Source organism: Phascolarctos cinereus, unplaced genomic scaffold (assembly GCF_003287225.1).
Source record: "Phascolarctos cinereus isolate Bilbo 61053 unplaced genomic scaffold, phaCin_HiC Scaffold_1;HRSCAF=81, whole genome shotgun sequence".
Taxonomy (NCBI): Eukaryota; Metazoa; Chordata; class Mammalia; order Diprotodontia; family Phascolarctidae; genus Phascolarctos; species Phascolarctos cinereus.
Genome location: NW_027555514.1, coordinates 247,782,186 through 247,802,420, shown reverse-complemented (window position 1 = coordinate 247,802,420; position 20,235 = coordinate 247,782,186). Strand labels below are relative to the sequence as shown.

Genomic DNA, 20,235 nt, shown 5'->3' with positions numbered 1-20,235 from the left:
TATGGCAAAACTGCGTCGAATACACTGACTTTTGAAATAGCGTAAACATTTTCATTAAGAAGTCTAAGTCATGCTGTGAATAGGATGAGAATACAAAATATCACGGTTATTATGGAAAGAGTAATTTGAATATAACTCATGTCCTCTCGTTGTAATTATGTATCTACTACACCATAGACATTTATATGTGGCTAGAATTTTACTTGTCTTATGAATTTTTGGGGGAGGGGTAAAAAGAGCTAAATTTGGAGTCACTACATCTGGTTTCAAATCCCTTACTGCATGTGTCACTTTGGGCAAGTCCCAATCTTTCCCAGCCTCAGTTTCCTTCATGTGATCATAGACTTAGAGGTAGAAAGGCTTTCAGAGGCCCCCTAGTTCAACCTTCTTGTTTGACAAATCAGGAAACTGAGGGTCAGGGAGACTAAGTGAATTGAGGTAATAGCATCACAGATGGGATTACAATTCAGACTCAATGACTCCTGAATTCTTTTGAATCAAATTCCCCATGGAACTCTAAATTCCCTTCCTACCTTAAATATTATGGTATGATGAAAAAAAATGTATAGAACTTAGAGTCAGGAGAAACTGTTCAAACACTGAGTATCTGGATGACAACAGACAAGTTATTTAAGCTCTTTGAGCCTCAGTTTCTTCAATCATAAAATTGGAATAATACTATTTGTACTACATACCTGGGCAGCTTAATGGCACAATGGATAGAACACTAGGTCTGAAGTCAGGAATACCTGAGTTCAAACCCAGCCTGAGGCATTTACTAGCTGTGTGACCCTGGGCAAGTCACTTAACCCTGTTTGTCTCAGTCTCTTCATCTGTAAAATGAGCTGGACAAGGAAATTTCTTTGCTAAGAAAACCCCAAATGCGGTCATGAAGAGTTAGATGTGACTGAACAAAAACAACCTATGTATCCAACAAGATTATTATCAGGAAACTACTAAAAGGACTATACAAATGTATGCTATTATAATATTTGCACTTGCCCTCTTAACAAGTTACAATAATTGATTGATATTGTCAAGATACAGGTATAATTCTAGGATCTGTCATTTTGTTGTGGAGGGTGAGTAGTCTTTCCACAGATGCAGACTCTAGCCCCTTCCATAACTTAATAAGTGGTCATTCAAAGCAGCTGTGGATGAGAGTCAAGATGTTGCAGCCCATCTGGTGATGAGACTCTCTCAGCCTAACTAGTTTGTTGATCCTCAGATGATGGGTGTTTAGTACATCACTATAGCTGCAAGGGACCTTGCTAGCTTGGAAGATCCTACCAGAACCTACACGCTATTGTCACAGTCTTTGAGAGACCATAGCCAATGTGACACCTATGATGGGACATCAAGAGTATGACTTTATCAGAGGTATTGTCAAAAGGAAGCAAATCAAGATTATCAAATGACAATGACAGAACCAATGTATTTCCTTTATTCCCAGGACTTGTGCTTACAAAATAAGTTTATTTGATGGAAAAGAGCTTGGATCTCCCTTTTGTTTGCTCCTGGACATTTCGAGGGAGGGGAGCAGTTCAGAAGTGCCATTTCATCCGTCAGACTTCCCCTAGGAAAGTAAAATGGCAATAAACGCTTCTTAGCAACTTATAGCCTTGGAAGGATGCCTAAAACCCTGAGAGAAATCATTGCTCCAGGATTACAGAACTGGTATGTGTCAGAAGCAGGATTTGAATGCAGCTTGCTATGCACTACCCTATACTGCCTTTCTTAGTATAAGCAGACAAATATTGGACTTTAAAAATCACCCAACCTTTGCAGTCTTCAAGCTGGAAAATGATTGATCCTGTATTATAGCTTATACAAAAGTTAGAGATGAATTTTAATGCATTTCAAAACATGAATGATTTCTGCTTTTATACAGTATTTCCCACATTTCATTTTTCATATGCTGATTATTGTTTAGATTAAACTTGGAAAGAGAACTTCTGGTTAAGCAGAAGGATACTGCTGGGACAATCAATATTCCATAGATTTGCAGAATGTTACAATCAAATATGCAGCAGAACGGGCAGTGCTAATAAACCAAAAATATTAGTTGCATTTATTAAAGCTTTTCAAAGAAGGAAGAATGGATTAGTGAAATGAGGAACTGCAATGTATAACATGTATTCTAGAAATGTGCTCCTTTATCACTCTCTGGGCACACAAAATTAGAACAAGGCTATGGAAGATTGTGCCCTTTTTGTCATGTACAAACTGCTGGGTTCATTGCTTCTCTGGTGATCTCTAATAGCCTCTGAAAAAGAAAGAAAGAGAGAAAGAAAGAAAAACAAAGAAAGAAAGAAAGAAAGAAAGAAAGAAAGAAAGGAAGGAAGGAAGGAAGGAAGGAAGGAAGGAAGGAAGGAAGGAAGGAAGGAAGGAAGGAAGGAAGGAAGGAAGGAAGGAAGGAAGGAAAGAGAAAACAAGGAAGGAAGGGATGAGAAGAAAGAAGGGAAGGAAAGAAGGAAAATGGAAGGAAGAAAGGAAAGGAAGAAGAGGGAACAAGTAAGGAAGGGAGGGAAGGAAGAAATAATGAAAAGAAAGAAGGAGAAAGCAGGAGGGAGAAAGAAAGAGAAAATGAGGAATAAAAAGAAAAAAGAGAAAGAAAGAGAAAAGGGACAAACGAAAGAAGGAAGGAAGGAAGGAAGGAAGGAAGGAAGGAAGGAAGGAGAGAGGGAAGGAAGGAAAGAAAATTGTTTCAACTAACCCTAATCAGAAAACCGAATTCTTGTTCTTGAAAATAAAACCATGATCTCCATGATACAACCATGAGTCATTTCTTGGCTGAATTCAAAGCTCTATGTTAAAGCAAATTGAATCCAGTATGTTTTACCATTCAAGAGAGTATGCCATTAAAATTCAGGAAATCAGAGTTTTAAAGTACCTTTTAATTTCCACAAGGAACTTAGGTCTTATGATTAAAAATAATCATTATTCACTGACCTCTTTGCTTAACCCACATAGGCTGTCTATGTGAGTAACAAGGTTGTAAGGAAGAACAGAAAGGCACATAGGGAAATTAATACTATTTTCTTATCAGCAATGCTGGATTTTCCCTAGGAAAAATTAATTCTTTGCGTATATCTTTTCAGTCTTGGAGTATAGGGAAATTATCTTCTCAAAAACTGTCTTCTACCAAAGACTAATTTTGATGCCTCATTATGGGGATGATCAACCTTGAAAGTTTTCAAGAACAAGATGGAAAAACACACTGCATGCCTATCATCATAGGACCAGCCTAGAGAAGTTTGAAACTGTCTATCAGTAGGCTGGCTTCAGGGCAATGAACTTTTTGACTAGAGCACCTCTTGAAGATCTGCTACTAGTAAACCAACACTTCTCTTGAAGGCCTCTACCAGTTGTCAAAGGGGGCTCTGATTTCCATTTCTGGAGACAGTACGCGGAATGGGCAATGCCTCAGTCAAACTGAGACCTGCTAAAGACCGTAGCTTTAAAAGTCCAGGGTCTTCCACCCCATCTAGGGCCATCTCTAGTCATGCTGATATGCACTGGGCCACTGGACCCAGATGGTTTCAGAGGGGAAAGTGAGGCTGGTGACTTTGCTCAGCCCTCTCTCACTTCAATCCAATTCCCTTGTAAGTCATGGCATCGCCTTCTTGATATGATAGTCCTCTTCGAGAACAGAGGACAAACAACAACAAGCCTCATGAAATATAGAACACTCGTGAAAATATAGAACCTCGACATATTTTAGAAATGGAATGAGTGCCTTTGCCCTGGTTGTCCCTCATGCCTTTGGGACACTTCCTCATCACTCCTACCTCTTTGAATCATGGGTCTTCAACACTCAACTCAAATGTGACCTTCTACATGAATCTTTCCTTAGTTTCACCTAGGTATTGGTTCTTTACTCTACTAAAATTCCTTTTTATTTGCTTTGCATGTATATGCCTCTGTATGCACATGGTGTCTCTGTACTCCCCTCCTCATAATAATACTAGCTAGCACTCATATAGCGTTTTACAGTTTGTAAAATACCTTAGCTCATTTGATCCTCACAATAATCTTATAAGGTAGGTCCAATTGTTATCATTCCCATTTTATTGATAATGACATTGAGGCTAAAGGGTCTAGTGACTTGCTCAGGGTCACACAGCTAAGGAAGTATCTAAGGCTGGATTAGAACCCATTTCTTCCTGACTCCAAGTCCAGCACTCTATCCATTATGTCAATTAGTTGCCCCCCCTCATTGGCAGGTCTCTTCCTTTTCAAGTCATCATATTTGGTTATCTCTTCCAGAAAAATGTTACCTCTTTGGAGGAAAGGACTATTCTTCATTTTGTCTTTCTGTAGGACCTAATACAATACCTTGCTCACAATGGGTATTTAATAAATTTGTATTGGATTATATTAGATCAAAGATACAAAGACTAAAAAAACAGTCTTTGCTGTCAAGGAGTTTACACTTCATTGTTGGATATAAAAAGTATGTAAATTAAAGATAACTTTAGGATGGAGAGAATACATTCAACTTGGGGTGGGGTGTAGACCAGGAGAGACTTCCTCTAAGAACTGGCACCTAAACTATGTCTTGAAGTCTGCTAAGGATTCTAAGAAGTGGAAGGAGGTGGGATGCTTTGGACTAGAAGGCATGCCTAGCTCTGACTGGTAACTTTCTTGAGCTAGGTCAAGAAGACAAGGAAAGGCAAGACAGTATAGAGAAATTTCATAATGGGATAAGAATCTGAAAAAATAGGAAGTTGATAAAGTAGGAAACCAGAGAGTCAGAAGAAAGCATCAATAAAATGAATTAGACTTTCCTTGGGTCCCCATGTCCCTTTCAGGTTCAAGAACCATACTGGACCAAATGTGAATTGTAATTTGCTCATAGGTTTCCTGTTTCCCATTAAGCACATATCAAGACTTCTCAGTGTTGGGAAAGTAGTTAAAACAAGAGGAGTTATGGAAAAAGAAAACAATCACAGAGTACCACTGCCAGAGAGGATAGGATTTCGTCTTGTTCAGATTTAATGAGAGTACTGTAAGGTACAGAAGGATCTGTCTGGTTTTCCAATCACAAGAACCTTCTACATCTAGGCCCTGCAACCAAAACAACATGTAAGAGGAACAGCTATAAACTTAAGCGCCTAATGAAGATTCCAAATGAGAATTTCATTTGGGACAGATCTTAGGGGGGAAAAAAGAGAAAAATCTATGATTTGTGCCTCCTCTTAGACTAGAAAAATCAAGTTCAAATAACTATTTTGGATCTAAAATAGTGCTAAGAACTGTGTGACTTCTTAACTTCATTAGTAGATAATGAGTCAGTGAATATTTTTAGGTAGGAATCAGTGCTCAGAGATGGGTTAATTAATAAGAAATCATTTCACTCTCTGCTAATGCTGATTCCTAGTCAGCATTTGATTGATTAGGTATCATTCAATTCAATATGATTCTAGGCCTCTGGATCTAGCAATTAGGGAATTCTTAATGACCTTGAAAAATAGTCTCAAGAGTAGCAAGAATGAAAATCTCACTGCAGAGGAGTGGTGAGGAGTGGAAAGCAGGAAGAGTATACTCTCTAGAGGTTTGACCAGTGACTTGGAAATGAAAAGGAGGGGATGGGAGAGATTGAGGGATTACTTTGTGGGATTGGCAGAATGGAGAGAAAAGGTTTTTTTGTTTGTTTTTAGGATAGCAGAGACTTGAACATGTTTGTTGGCAGACTGTTAGGATCTACTAGAGATTAAAGAATTGGATCTGAAGTGACTTGAACAGGAGCAAAGCATATAGAAAGAGGGAGAATCACTGAATCTCAGAACCTGAGAGTATAGAGGGATCTCATTGGTCATCCAATACAATCCAGATACCAAAAGAATCCTCACTATAACCTACCCAACAAATGGTCATCCTCCAGTCTCTGCTTGAAGACTTCCCAGGAGGGGAAGTCTTCCCACTCTCAAGGAAGCCCATCCCACTTTTAGATGGCTCTGTTAGCAAGTTGTCCCTGCTTCCAGCTAAATTGTCTGTTTGGCAGCTTCTATCCAGCACTCCTGATTCTGCCTTCTGGGGCCAAACAGAACAAATCTTGTTATAGCCTGACCTAGACAAACAGATAACATCTGGAGTCCTGTGTTCCTTCTGGGGCACCACATTTTAGGAATGGTGTTGACAAGATGAAGAGTGACCAGGTTTTTTGGGAAAGAGACAAAGAAGCAGAGACAAAGGGAGAGACAGAGAGAGACAGAGACAGACAAAGGCAGTGATAGAGACAGAGACAAGAGGCAGACAGAGACAAACAAAGACAGAAAGACACAGATAGACAGATAGAGATAAAGATATAGTCTCTGTTTTTCAGCTCCAAGCACTGTAAAATTGGAGGCTAAAAGAGTATAGTGGCCCAAATGCCTAATTCAGAGTTAGGATAGACTTGTTTTGAGCCCCCTGCTCCCAAGAGTTTACTAGTTTTCTGAACCCTAACCTCTTTGAGCTTCATTTTCCTCAGTAGTAAAATGAAGATAATGATACATATACTAATTACTTCACAAGATTGCTATTAGGTTCAAATAATTAACGAAAATATTTTTGTAAATTTTAGAGTACTATAGAAATATCAACTATTGTTATTTATATTTACTGTATTACAAAATATTATTGTTTCATGTGTCAACACTTAATCCCTCACTCCCAGACTCTCTCTCTCTCTCTCTCTCTCTCTCTCTCTCTCTCTCTCTCTCTCTCTCTCTCTCTCTCTCTCTCTTCTCTAAAACTAGTAAATGGTGGGGTCCAGGAGGCTCAAAACAAGGTCTCTCTCTCTTTCTCTCTGTCTTTCATTTAAATTAGAGAGTCTTATATGATTAAAAAAGTCATATTTACTTGCTAAGTCAGTCCTAAGATCATAACTCTAGAGCTGGAAGGACCATCAGAGTTCATCCAATTCAATCTTTTCATCTCTCTTTGGCCACGTAATTTCTCTTCCAGGGGTTCTTAACCTTTTTTTTGTTTGTTTTTGCCATGGACTCTTTGGCACTCTGATGAAGCTTACTGACTCTTCCAATTATTGTTTTTAAATGAATAAAATAGATTTAATAGGATTACAAAGGAAACCAATTTTATTGAAATTCAATTATCAAAATACTTTTTTTAAAGAAAGTTCACTGCTTTAATTGGAAATATAGGCTCATCAAATAAAGCTAGGAGGGCCTTAAAGCATTGAACTCCCCCCCCTCATTTTACAGAAGAAGAACTGGAGTCCAGAGAGGTTAAGCAATGTGTCAAAGGTACCACCAGTGGTAAAGAGCAGAGACAGATCTGAACTCAGATTTGAACTGAATCTCATACTCTTTCTACTAGACCATTTTGCCTACCTAACCCTAAGACTCTTAGTACTGTAATAGAATGTGTCAAAGACACCATGACCATGAAGTTCAGCCACCTTTTCCAGAATTACATATGAGGACTGGTACTTTCCACATATGCCAAGTCTCCATCCACTGACATCAATGAATGAAGTTCACAAAGGTGCCAAAGTCATCTCAGAAAAATACTCCTTAGAATAGACCAGCAACCGAAGTAAGCCTGAAGAACTTGAAGAACTTGAAAAGGTGAGGGATGAGGACTTTGTTTGAAAGTTTGATTATTCCTCCTTGATAGCTACCAATACTTTCAATAATAGCTTGTACCCTGGCATTATCAGATCGTTGATTGGGCCACTCTATTATGACGCTGTAGCCTCTAAAAAGGGATGATAACTCAGATTTGAACTCAGATAAACCCAGAATATGGGCTTCTGGGCCACAGATTATGTGCTTTTTCATAGGATAATAGATCCAGATGGAAAAAACCATCTAGTTGAATACTCTTATTTTATAGAGGAAGAATTTGAGACCTAGAGAGGTTAGTGGCAGAGTCTGTATTCAAACTCAGGTTCAGTGGCTGCACATTTGGTTTTCTTTCCATTGCATCACACTGCCATCCATTAACAAAAGCTAAATATTCCCTTCTTAGTTTTAGGGATGCGTATTCACTAACAGGGAAAATTAAAATTTTCTACATAGCATTTTGTTTATTAATAAAAATGTTAAGAGTGTATATTCAAAACAATATGTTTAAGATAGGGACTGGATATGTGGTTTCATTGCAAGTTAAAGTTTTAGTTCCCTAGAGCAGGGAGAGGGTTAAGTGACTTATGCTGAGTCACACAACCAGGATGGATCAAAGGCAAACTTGAACCCAAATCTTCTGGACTATGAAGCCACCTCACTGTTCACTATACTACATTGCATCTTAACCTGTTTTGGAAAATAACTTAAATGAACATGCCATTTTTGTAAAATGCTTGTCAACCTAGTCCCCCCCCTTTTTTTTTACTGATGCCTTAATTAATTTTATCACCAGGCTTGCTACAAATGGAAGTTTGACATCTCCATGAGGTCTGAGAAAATATTTTTCTTTTTCAAAGGAATGGTAAAATTAGAACAAAATATGGCACAGTACATTTCTGAGTCAGTGATGATTTATTGTGGAAATAATTTCATACTTTCAAACATCCAGAAGTTGAGTAATCAGTTGACTAATAAATATTCTCTTCAATCATATTTAACATTTTAGCATTTCAACTTTGATTACTCTCTAAGACTATAAATCAACTAAAGTGACAAATTCAGAATTCAAGAGACACATCCAACTTCCTACTTGCTCATTTCTAAGATTCTTCAAATTAGAAATATGGAGGGGAGAGAATGATATTTGTTCACTAGTCAATTTATACCATAAATTAAAAATGGTAGTAAGTCAACACAACATAATTAAATTTTTGAATATTTTAGTAAGTAGATATATGTTTAATTTTTATAATTAAATTATATTATTAGGTTTGTCTTTAGAATTTTAAACTTTCTTACCTAACGTCTTTACTGGGTCAGAATAATCAGAGTCGGTAAATTGTCCCATAATATTTGTTGCTCTAAACTTAAATCTGTAAGAAGGAAGGAAATTAAATGCAAACATTTCACATCATATAGATAATATAATATACACATATATTCCTTTAATAGTAAAAATGAGCACCGTCTTTTCTTTTATTTGCAAGGGAACAAGTTCACAACCTTTAATTTTAAAAGCCAAACATTAGTATGACAATTATGTGCCATCAGTACCTGTAACGGGGGATACTAATAATGCAAAATGAACCCTAGAATTTAGGGGGAAAACAATTTGTAGACTGTGGCCAAAGTCAGAAACTTTCTGCTAAAGCAGAGCACTTAAATATATAAGGTTTCTCTATGCCACTCCAACCCCCTATCCAATATATTTATTCTACTCTGTAACTATGAAGAGTATGCCTTAAAAAAGCATTGTGTGTCATATATTGTTGTCAGCTTTCTGGGCTCTGCATGAACTAAAGGGTGCAATCTAGGGCAAAGTGTGAAAGTAATCGGACATTGAGGAGATCTCTGTTTTAATCCTAACTCTATCACTAGGTTTCATAGGTTCAAAAATAGGATGGCACTGACCAATCATGAATTCAGAAGACTATGATAAATCATACTTCCCCTCCTCTTGCCAGAAAGGTGGTAGACTAGAGGTGCAGAATGAGACATACTAGAATAAGAATAAAAGGTTTATCTGTGGGCCTCCAACCTTTTCAGACTAGACCAATGTACAGATTTATTTTTGCTTCAATATGTTCATTGGAAAGGTTGATTATTCCTTTTTTGGTGGGGGGGGGGATTTAAAGTGGGTAGGATAGGGATTTACAAAAAAAAAAAGAAGGAAGGGAAATGATGAAAGAAAGGAAGGAAAGTAGTGAGGAAGGAAAGAAGGAAGAGAATGGAAGGAAGAGAAAGGAAGGAAGGAAAAGAAAGAAAAAGAAAGGAATGAAAAGAAAGCAGCAAGCAAAAGGAAGAAAAAAGAAAAGGTGTCAATGAAACAGTTAAAAACAAAAGAAAGAAGAAATTCAGAAAGGGACAGAGATGAGAGACAGTTCTGTTATTATCATGTGAAATTTAATATACAGTGCAAAAATCAGTGTACAATAGTTCACAGTTTCATGTACCATCTCTTTTTTCTGATCTTCTTTGTATATTGAAATGTCCATACTTGTTAAGTTGACAAAATGAACAATAGCAAAGGAAATAAGAAGGAATCGCTGGCATCATATAAGCTATTGTATTACGTGAGGAATTATATTATATGAGGAAACAGGGGGCCAGTGACTTGCCTCCAATGATTTGATGCCCACAGGTAAATCATTTAACTTTGGGGGACCTCAATTTCCTAAACAATAAAATGAAGAGGTTCTACTTAGAGCCCTCTGAGCTCCCTACAAAGCTTTGAGACTGCAGTATTCTAGGTTCATTGTATTCCCAGAGTCTTCTGTCAGTATGGCATATGCAATAAAATCAATGAATCTGTTTTGCATGTTTGCAGCTGTATTTGTGCTATTTACTCCTGTAACAAATCATCCGAAGGAGAAAATTATAAATAAAAATGGAAAGAATGACAACACTGAAGGTAAGCATGACAGAAAAGATGGACGCTGAGACTCAGGGGAATTTACCAGATAGTCACCTAACATTGGCTTATTTTAAAATACCATAAGAAAAATTGGCAGTTTGAGAATGGAAAATTGATTCACATTGGTAAATGTATAAATAATTATGAAATAGAAAAACACCATATAAATACTTTTCTCCATCATTTTGAAGTCTTCATCGATTTAGCTTGATACTGATTTCAACTATCTTTAGAAAACTCTTTTTGTTTTAATAAATAATGATTAACAGATTGGTGGCAAGATGGAATGACAACTTAGGGGACTTTGGCCTTCATCTTGCCACTGGACTTCAGTGACTCTGAAGGAGAGTGAGGCTCTGCCCCACTCATATGCAAACCATGCACAAGGTCAAGACACCCTCCCGAAGTCATTGGGCCTCTTAGAGAAGGAAGGACGAACTACAATGACAACGTAGGGGGAAACAACTTGAATTTCTTTAATTTCCATTGTTTATTACTCTAACCTGCAAAGAGAGTTTGATATGTTTTTAATGACTTTGTCCAGTTCTGTAATAGGAAAGTGGAAAACTGAGACAATGATCTAAAGTATTAAGTGTTAAGAATCTTTAAATGGTAAGGGAATTTAGCAATCATTTGGTCAAGCCTCACGGATGAGGAAACTGAGAAGGGGGGGGAAGTTACTTGCCCAAGGTCACTTATAATATGACCATAAATAAATCACTTAACATCTGTGGTGCTTAATTTCTTTATCAGTAGAAGAAAGAGACTATACTTAACTATCTCTAGGGCTCTTTCTAAGATTTAAGATTCTAGAATTCTACACTTTCTGAGTTACCTGTTTCTTCTTACTATGTCATGTACAATAAAGTCAATATATTTGGTTCCTACATGTGGCTTATTTGTGCATTTCTCCTCTTTTATGATGTGATATCTAAAGAAGTAAATTAAAATAAAAACTAGAGTGTTTGAGACCCAAATGCTTTGTTTATTCTTGAATCATCTCAACATCTTCTCCAGTTTTCCCTTTGCATTCCTAACTTGTCCATGTATAAAATATTCTCAGAGCCCCCTTATCTTGTAGATTAAAATGTGTTAGTCTATGGAGGAGACAGTGGAATATGATGGAGAGGACTATTGTCTTGAAGTCAGAGGACCTGGGTTTAAATCTCCCCTGGTCCTTATCATACATATGACCTTGGGCAAGATGTACCTGGGCCTCAGTTTCTTTGTCTGTAGAATAAGGGAGTTGAAGTACAATGCCCCATGAGCCCCTTCCATTTCTAATTCTATAGCTCTATATAGTTCCCATTTGGAAATGAAAACCCAAAGGTCAAAAAGGATAATGTGAATACTGAACATTATGTTCTACCTGTCTTCTTTTCTAGTCTACAGTAAAACCCTACTCAGATTCCTCTTCATGGCATGGAGATGAATCTAGGTTCTCAAGGTTACAAGAGAGAACACTGGCAGGTCCTAACAAACTAGAAAGGTGAGTTTGGATTCAATGGCAGCTTCTAAGGACTGTCATCTAAAGACTGGCTCAGGAAAATTCAGAGAATCTCATCCTCAGAAGGCTGGCCCCCGGGGAAGAATTATCTTGGCTTTAGTAACCCACAGACACTGTCTACTAAGGTGTGGGGAGGTTGGGACTTTCACTGGAGAAGAAGTTGCCTATATCAATGAAATCATCTTCTGAATCATTGAAACTGAAGAAGTATTTATGATACTCAGAGAAATTCATTGAAAATCAACAACAAAAAAGCCAATTTATTAAAGTATGTCAACTAAACCAGTCAGAAAGCATTTATTAGAAGCTTACTACGTGCCAGGTGCTGTGCTAATTACTGGGTATTAAAAAAAAAAAAACAACATGCCTGTCTTTAAGGTGCATACATCCTAACGGGAGAGACAGCATGTAAATAAATAGACACACACAAGATATATATGGAGTAGACGGGAGTAAATTTGAGAAGGAATGGCATTAGAAGCTGGGATGTATGTAGGGGACCAGACAAACGTTCTGGTTTGTCAGCTGGCTTGGGATCAGTCACTCCATTGTGCATCTGCTGCTCTGCCTGATGTTAACTCCATGGAACAATATGCCCTTCCCAGTACAAGCTCATTACTTCTAAATACACCACTGTGTTGCTAACTCAAGCCTTGACTAACGCTATTACTCTCAGCCTCCTCTCTTCTCTAGAAGAGAAGGCTAGAGGATGGAGTAACAAACTTATCCCAATGCTTTCACAGAGAGCAGAACTTCGACCTTTTGGGCTCATGTTTGGCTCATTCCATTCTGCATCTGCTGCTCTGCCTGGTTTCAACTCCACAGAACAAGATGCATTCTCACTGGGTACCCTCTATGTCTCCCTTGCTCCTGCTTTCCTGCCTCTTTTTCGGGTTGTCTCCCCACCACTACATTGTAAGGTCCTCGAGGGCAAGGATTGTTCTTGTATCCCTAGCACTTAGCACGCAGTAGGCATTTAATAAATATTGATTGAATTGGATTGGATTCATTTTAAGATGACCTTAGCTTAGGCTAACATTTTGTCTGTACAATTTTAAATATCAAATTACTCCAAAACATAGATATTAAGGGATATACGATTTGGTTGGTGTAAGCACTTCCTTTGCTAACATTGTAGGCTATAAGCCCTCTACAATTTAGTAAGTAGTGTTAGTGACTTGAATTGGTCAAAAATATTATCCCCTTATGATGAACCTAGTGATTAGAGTAACTTTCAAATAAAAAATGAAATATAATTTGTCAAAATGTTTGATGGTACATAGCCCATAGGCTTGTCTAGGTAGCACAGGGGGTATAGTATGTTAGCCCACTTTGTTGAGATGTCACAATGGCTTCTTCTCTATTCCTGCTGTTGCTCAGTCATTTTCAGTCATGTCAGATTCTTTGTGACCCCTTGTGGGGTATTCTTGGCAAAGATACTGGAGTGGTTTCCCATTTCTTTCTCCAGCTCATTTTACAGACAAGGAAACTGAAGCAAAGAGGGTTAAGTGACTTGCCCAGGCCACACAGCTACTAAGTGTCTGAGACAAGATTTGAACTCATGAAGATGAGTTTTCTTGACTCCAGGCCTGGCTCTCGATCCACTGCGTCACCTAGCTGCCCCCTCTATTCCTAAGGGAAAGCAAATAGGGCTGTATCATGTTGCAGCACATTTAGCACATCCTCTAGGCAGCACATCGTCTGAGGGCTATGACAATACTGCATAGGGTAATAAGCCCTAGATTTAGAATCCAAGCATTAGATGCGCATCTTGACTTTGCTACTTATGATCTTGTGACTGTGGGCAAATCTCTCTGACCTATTTGAACTAAATTATTCTCATCTGTAAGATAAAGGGGTTGAACCAGATGTTTACTAAGGTCCAGTCCAGCTAGGTTGTGCAATAAGAGTATAAGACTTGGAGTCAGGAAGACTTGAGTTCAAATCCTGTCTCAGACAACTACCGTCTATGTCAGTCAACTAGCATTTATTAACCATTTACTATATATCAGGCACTTTGCTAAGCACTGGGGATACAAAGAAAGACAAACAATCCCAGCTCTCAAGGAGTTTACAATCCAATGTGGAGAAACAACATGCAAACAACTCTGTACAAACAAGAAATATACAGGATAAACCAGAGATGATTTCAGACGGAAGGCTTTAGCAGCATTAAGGAAGACCAGGAAAGGCTTCTTGCAGAAGGAAATTCGGCTAAGATTTGAGGGCAGCCACAGGAGATAAGACGTAGCTATGAAGAGAGAGAATTGGCATGGGGGACAGCCAGTGAATATTCTCAGGGTCAAGACATGGAGTGTTGTATTAAGGAGCAATAAGGAGGTGAGTGTCACTGGATCACAGATTAAATGAAGGGCAGCATGCAACAATGCACGTTGCTTAAACCCAGCCTCCATTTCCATATTTGTGTGAAAGACAGAATAATTGGGATCTACTTCATAAGGTTGTTGTGAAGATTGCATGCAATGGCATATTTAAAGTGCTTTGCAAACCTTAAAATACAATATAAATGCTAGCTATTATTAAATCTCCGGACCTTTATGATCTCCAAATGAGCTAAAATGAACCGGTGATTACAACAATTAGAAAAAAAAAGTTCAGTGCAAGGGGATACTAAAAACTCAGCTTCACCTACAGGGAGCCTAGAACACAGAATACAAAGCACAACAGAGCTCAAATTAGGAGGGTTTTTTTTTAAATGAAATATTAATTCCCACGCTTCTCACAGTCATAAAAGTCCATGTATTTTTACAATATTATTATCCTGCTGATTCTCTATGGCTGTGAATCATGGAACACCAAGATCTGTGAAGAATGAAAATCCCAAGTGACTTCAAGGGCAATACAAACCTCATGTTGGGTTCACGGAGGTTGTAGTATATTACCCATGAATGGTGCAAGAGAAATGGCTTCAGTGACTAATTATGACACAGAGAGATGAGCTGGTGAGATAGTCACACACTGAAAATGGCAGGCAACAGATGGACAATGTCATTGCTGCCCAGATACCCACAAGAGATATAAAGAGAGGGCCTCTAGTGTACTGGATGGCTCCTTTAAGGGGAAATTCATGGAAAGGGAGAGGTATTAATTATACAGGGCAGGGAGTAGAGATGTTATGATCTGCCCCTACTGTGATCTCCCTTTCTTTATTCCTCGTGGAATCCCAAGTTTCCTCCAAAGCTCAGCTCAAATACCAATTTCTACCCAAGGCCCTTCCTGATTCTCTCCACGTTTTGCTAGTGCCACCTTCAAATTACCTTATATTTTAACTTTGCATATATTTTGTCATATATTTTGTGTAGGTATGTTTTCCTCCAATAAGCTCCTTACAGGCAGGGACTGTTCTTTTTTGTCTTTTTGTTATTTCTGTCTTTGTACCTTCAATGGCCAGCGCAGTTCCTGGCATATAGTAAGTGCTTAATAAATGTGGATTGATTGTGTCAGTGGCCACACCGATGAGTTGCACATCCCTCCAAGCATGGAAGGAATTATCTAACTTCAAGGTCAAAGAACGTAGATTGTACTTACACATATTGCTTTCTTGGTTTCAGAGGGCCATTGCAAATTTTGTCTTCATTGCCTGGTATCATACATGTATTATCAGCACCTATGACATACGCGTCATCATAGCTGCTAAGCTGTAGCTTTCCATCTGTGCAGGGTGGGTTGGGAAAACCTTCATTTGCAAAATATGGCCTTGGCTTCTTGTAATATGCATCATACCACTTTGTAATATTTACATCATGTTGAGCTAATTCCAGAGAATGTAAGGAGAGGCACAGATAATGATTCTGATCAGTATACGAATATATTTCCAAAGAGACAATATGGTGAATCATAAGAACATGGGTTCTATCATGCTAAAAATGTGAAAAATCCCTTATGACAAAAAGCATATTTAAAATGTCTTTTTTTTTTGCTTATGGCATCAATGTTCACTTTGTAGCAGTCATATATTTTAGACATAAATATGATGAGTGCTAGCATTTGATATTAGTTTTTACAACCCATAAAATCAAGCTATGGCATGACATCTGAATCACCCTTGTGCTACAGAGGTGTCTGTTCTTCTAATAAATATTCTTTACTCAGCAATTCAGACTCAATGGCATATAATGCATGTTTGTCAGTTACAGTTACGGTTATGGTACCTCCTGCTTCTGAAACCAGCACTTGAACATTTTTGATGGGCCCATGATCATCATTATAATAACATATTGGCATTCTGATCGTAATGGTTTTTGAAGTAACAAGCACAGTTCCAGTTGTATCGTAGACCGGGATTGGCTTATTTTTAGGTCTTGCTGGCGCTGGAATAACAGAAAAATATCTTTAAATTTGATATTTTTGTTCATGAAAAATGACAAGATAGCTCTGTGTCAGAAAAATATAAGCTCAGTGATCATGAAAAAATCACTGGCTCTCTCACTGGAAGGCATTGTCTCCTCTAATACTCTTTAAAGCATTTTGTCTGACCTGTTTGATCACACCACTAATTACTTTACATTAGCTATATGGTACAGTGGATAGAATATAGCAATAGAAATTAGAGTCAGGAAGATGTGAGTTCAAGTTCCATCTCAGACACTGACTAGTTGTATGACCCTAGACTTACCTCTTGACCTCTAAAACCTTTAGTTTTCTCATCTATAAAATGAGGATAATTATAGTATCTATCTCGCAGGGTTCGAGTGCGGATCAAGTGAGATAACATATGTAAAGACCTAAAAAGATGTCAAAGTTCTCTTGATTCCAGGCCCGGTACTTTATCCACTGCACCATTTAGCTGTGCCTAGCAGCCAACATGTTATGGTTGTTCTGACAAAAACTGACCAGGTGACCCTGGGAAAGTCACTTAAATTTAATTTCAGTATTTTAATTTTATTTCTTTAATTTTATATAAATATTGATATAAATAAAATTTATTAATTTTAATTTAATTTCAGTAAATTTAAAATTAGTATTTTAATTTCAGACTACAAGTGGAAGATAAGGTGCCTTTGGTATTTCCTAATAATTTTACTGGAAGTTCCCTATACTGGTGAAATCATATCTCCATTCTCTATTGATTACTGCTATTATATTTATATATTTATTATATTTATGTTACATAATGATATATACTATTTGATATATTGTGATACTATTACTATTGTTATTATTATTACCATGGCTACCATTATCATTATTATTGCTATTTTTGTTACTGTCATTACAACTGTAAGGCTTTTGAGATAATATGGAGGAAGGGACAGAGTGCTGAGCTTGGAGTCAGGAAGACATTGATTCAAATGTTCCCTCTTAGACTTGCTACCTGTATCCTGTCAGTGGGATATAGTGGGAAAAACAATGAATTTTTATTCATAAGATGTGGAAATGTGAGAAAGAACCCAAGTTTTGCCCCTTACTCCCCATATCACTTAACTTCTATGGGCCTCAGTTTTCCCAACTATAAAAGAAGGTACATAGCCCAGGTGACCTTTAACGTCTCTTAGAGCTCCAGATCTATGCTTCCATTGTGAAGCAGGGTGGGGTTGGCCTTAGAGACAGTAGGACTTATTTTTAAGATCTGCTCCTGAAACTTCTTGTGTGACCTTGGGCAAGGAACCTTTACATTAGCTATATGGTACAGTTGCCCTAAGCAACTTAATGCTATACTTCCTAGGATGCTATATCTCTAATGGATCCAAGACAAATAGGATCCAAGAAAAAATATCAACTCATTTCTGGGAGGGAGCCTGGGCGATTTGGCAGTTATTACAGGGAAAGGGTCTGAAGGTTGTGAAACTGAGTAGGGCAGAGACATTCATCTGGACCTTTAGGGTCCCTTTCAGTGCCTAATCAATGAACCTCTGGGTGTCTTGGTTTCTCAGGCAATTCCAGGGATTTATATAGTAGCATACAGACAGACTGGAATGTTTGTAGGAGGAGCTTCCCTACGTTTAGTAAATCATAAGTCCTTCCCTAAAGGGGTAACATGTTTAATTCCTTGAGGAAAGGCAGATTTTAGTTGCTCTTTTGAAAGGCAGTACTTACCTTTAATATCCATTGTTATTCTCATCTGGGCTTTGGGCCCTGCACCAGCACCATTGACCGCATACACCTGAAAGGAGACATGATGCCTGAACACTTTCAAATATTTGTAATCCCAATGTTTCTGTACTTTTCATTTCATGGACTTTATTAAGCATATTCATCCATTTAACGGTACAGGGCCAGGAGACATAATCTATTGAAAGATGGACATAAACAGCCCAAGAGCCACCAAGATTGGCATTCTGATGAGGAGTTCCTTGGTACAGATCCCCAAGAACAAAGTGAAAGCAGTTTAATTTGTTCTCTGACCAGAAACTGATAATGAACTGTAGTCTTAGGTTGGAAACATAAAAGATTCAAAGTAGGTGTTCTTAATGTACCATCCATGGACAACATCAGTGGGTCAACGTATAAATTTTTAGGGGTCAATGAACTTGCAGGGGAAAAATACATCATTATTTTCAATAAATTTTAACAGAAATTAAGCTTTTTTTTTTCAATTATGAATTTAAAAAACAAAAAACATTCTGAGAAGGCCCAAAGTCTTCACCAGACTGCCAAAGGGGTCCATGATGCAAAAAAAGGATAAGAACCCCTGATATGGAGTTTAATCAAATATTGAGAACAGTGCGATTAATTTAAGCAATGGCACCAAAATCCCTATCCTTACATTCTCTCCACATGCTTTCTTTATCGCCTTAAACATCTGGTTCGGCCTCTCTGTAGCTAAGTAACTCCATGGTTTCTTTAAATCCATATTCAAGATCCTTTTTTCTCTCTGCTCTGTGATGAAACTCTATTCCTCTAGGCTCCTAGTTTTCCTGTATTAAATCATTCCCCTGAAAGTTACCCTTTATACCCTTCTTCACCCCTGCCCTAAGAGATCTACAGACATAACCTGCATAATGTAGCATATACACATAAAACATTTCTGCTTGTATGCAGAGTGTGTGATCAAGTGTGAATTCTTTCTATTAACTTTGCATTTAAGGAATTGCACATGAACAGACATTTTATCCTGCTTTTTTCGGCTTCAAAAAACAAATCTTAAGTTTACAATTGTTTTTAACTTGACAAACAAAATTTAGCATTAGAGAAAATAACCAAGTAGTGATATGTTTTAGACTTGCCCTTTGAGCTGTTCACAGAGAATGCAAGTAATATATTGCAATGACATCATGCATATGAAATCTGATATAATTTGGCATAAAAAGCATTTCAGAGCAGGAAGACCACCACTCTTAAGAAAAATGAACAACTAAAAATTATTAGTATGGGAAATATTCTTCAATGGGATTGTTCAAACCAGTTGCAAGATTCTAGAAGAAAAATATACAGTGTGGAAATTGTCATCATGTTTTCTGCTTTACAACCCAATATTCAAATGGACTCATAAATGAAAAAGAAAGAGGACTTCAGAATTTTGCAATGTAATCAATTGGTCAACAGCACTTAGTGATTGCTCATAGGTTGCATGAAAGAGTGGCGTTAGATAGGAAGTAGATATGGCTGCTTGGTTTCATTCCACAGCCTATATAGCCAGAGTATTACCCCATAACATAACATTATACTTAATAGAAATAAAAAGGTGAGAAGAAGCATGCCATCATAGACAGAGAACTAGCTTTGGAGGGGCGAGGAAGACCATTCTCTGACATAGTGATGGCGTGACCCTGGTCAAGTAAATTAACTACTCAGTGTGCTGGGTAACATTGTCAAAGTATACATTTTATATTACAAAGTATACATCTGCATCAGCAGAAGGTGTTTTTCATTCCACAGATTTTCTCACATCAATGAAATCTCAGGTCTGGACAAAGAAATTAATCATAAACATAATTAATAGTAAAAAAATAAACATTATCACAACCACCAATAGCTAAACAAAGATGGTTCCAAGTCTATAAATTCCATTAAGTAGGAAGGATCATTCAAATGATTATAGAAACCATGGTATAGTAGGAAACAGTGATTGATTTGATCTTAAAGGATACCTATATTCAAATCCTGTCCCCACACTAAAAAACTATGTGACCATTGCCTAGTCATCTAACCTCTCTGACCCTCAGTTTATTCATCTATAAAATTAGTTTGGTAATGGCTCCTACCTTCAAAGAAGTAGGTAGTACATGGGCTGGATGTATCTGGGTGTGCTGGCAAACCCTAGGATGGACATTACCACT

The 20,235-nt window shown here is 37.6% G+C and overlaps 1 protein-coding gene across 1 annotated transcript in view; it reads right to left on the bottom strand.

Moving 5' to 3' along the window:
- PTPRQ (protein tyrosine phosphatase receptor type Q) overlaps positions 1 to 20,235 on the bottom strand; it is a 267,228-nt gene that overhangs the window by 65,336 nt on the left and 181,657 nt on the right. The window contains 4 exon segments of the mRNA XM_020993501.2: positions 8,874 to 8,947; positions 15,545 to 15,767; positions 16,168 to 16,326; positions 18,053 to 18,119. Coding sequence (XP_020849160.2) covers positions 8,874 to 8,947; positions 15,545 to 15,767; positions 16,168 to 16,326; positions 18,053 to 18,119 — 523 coding nt within the window.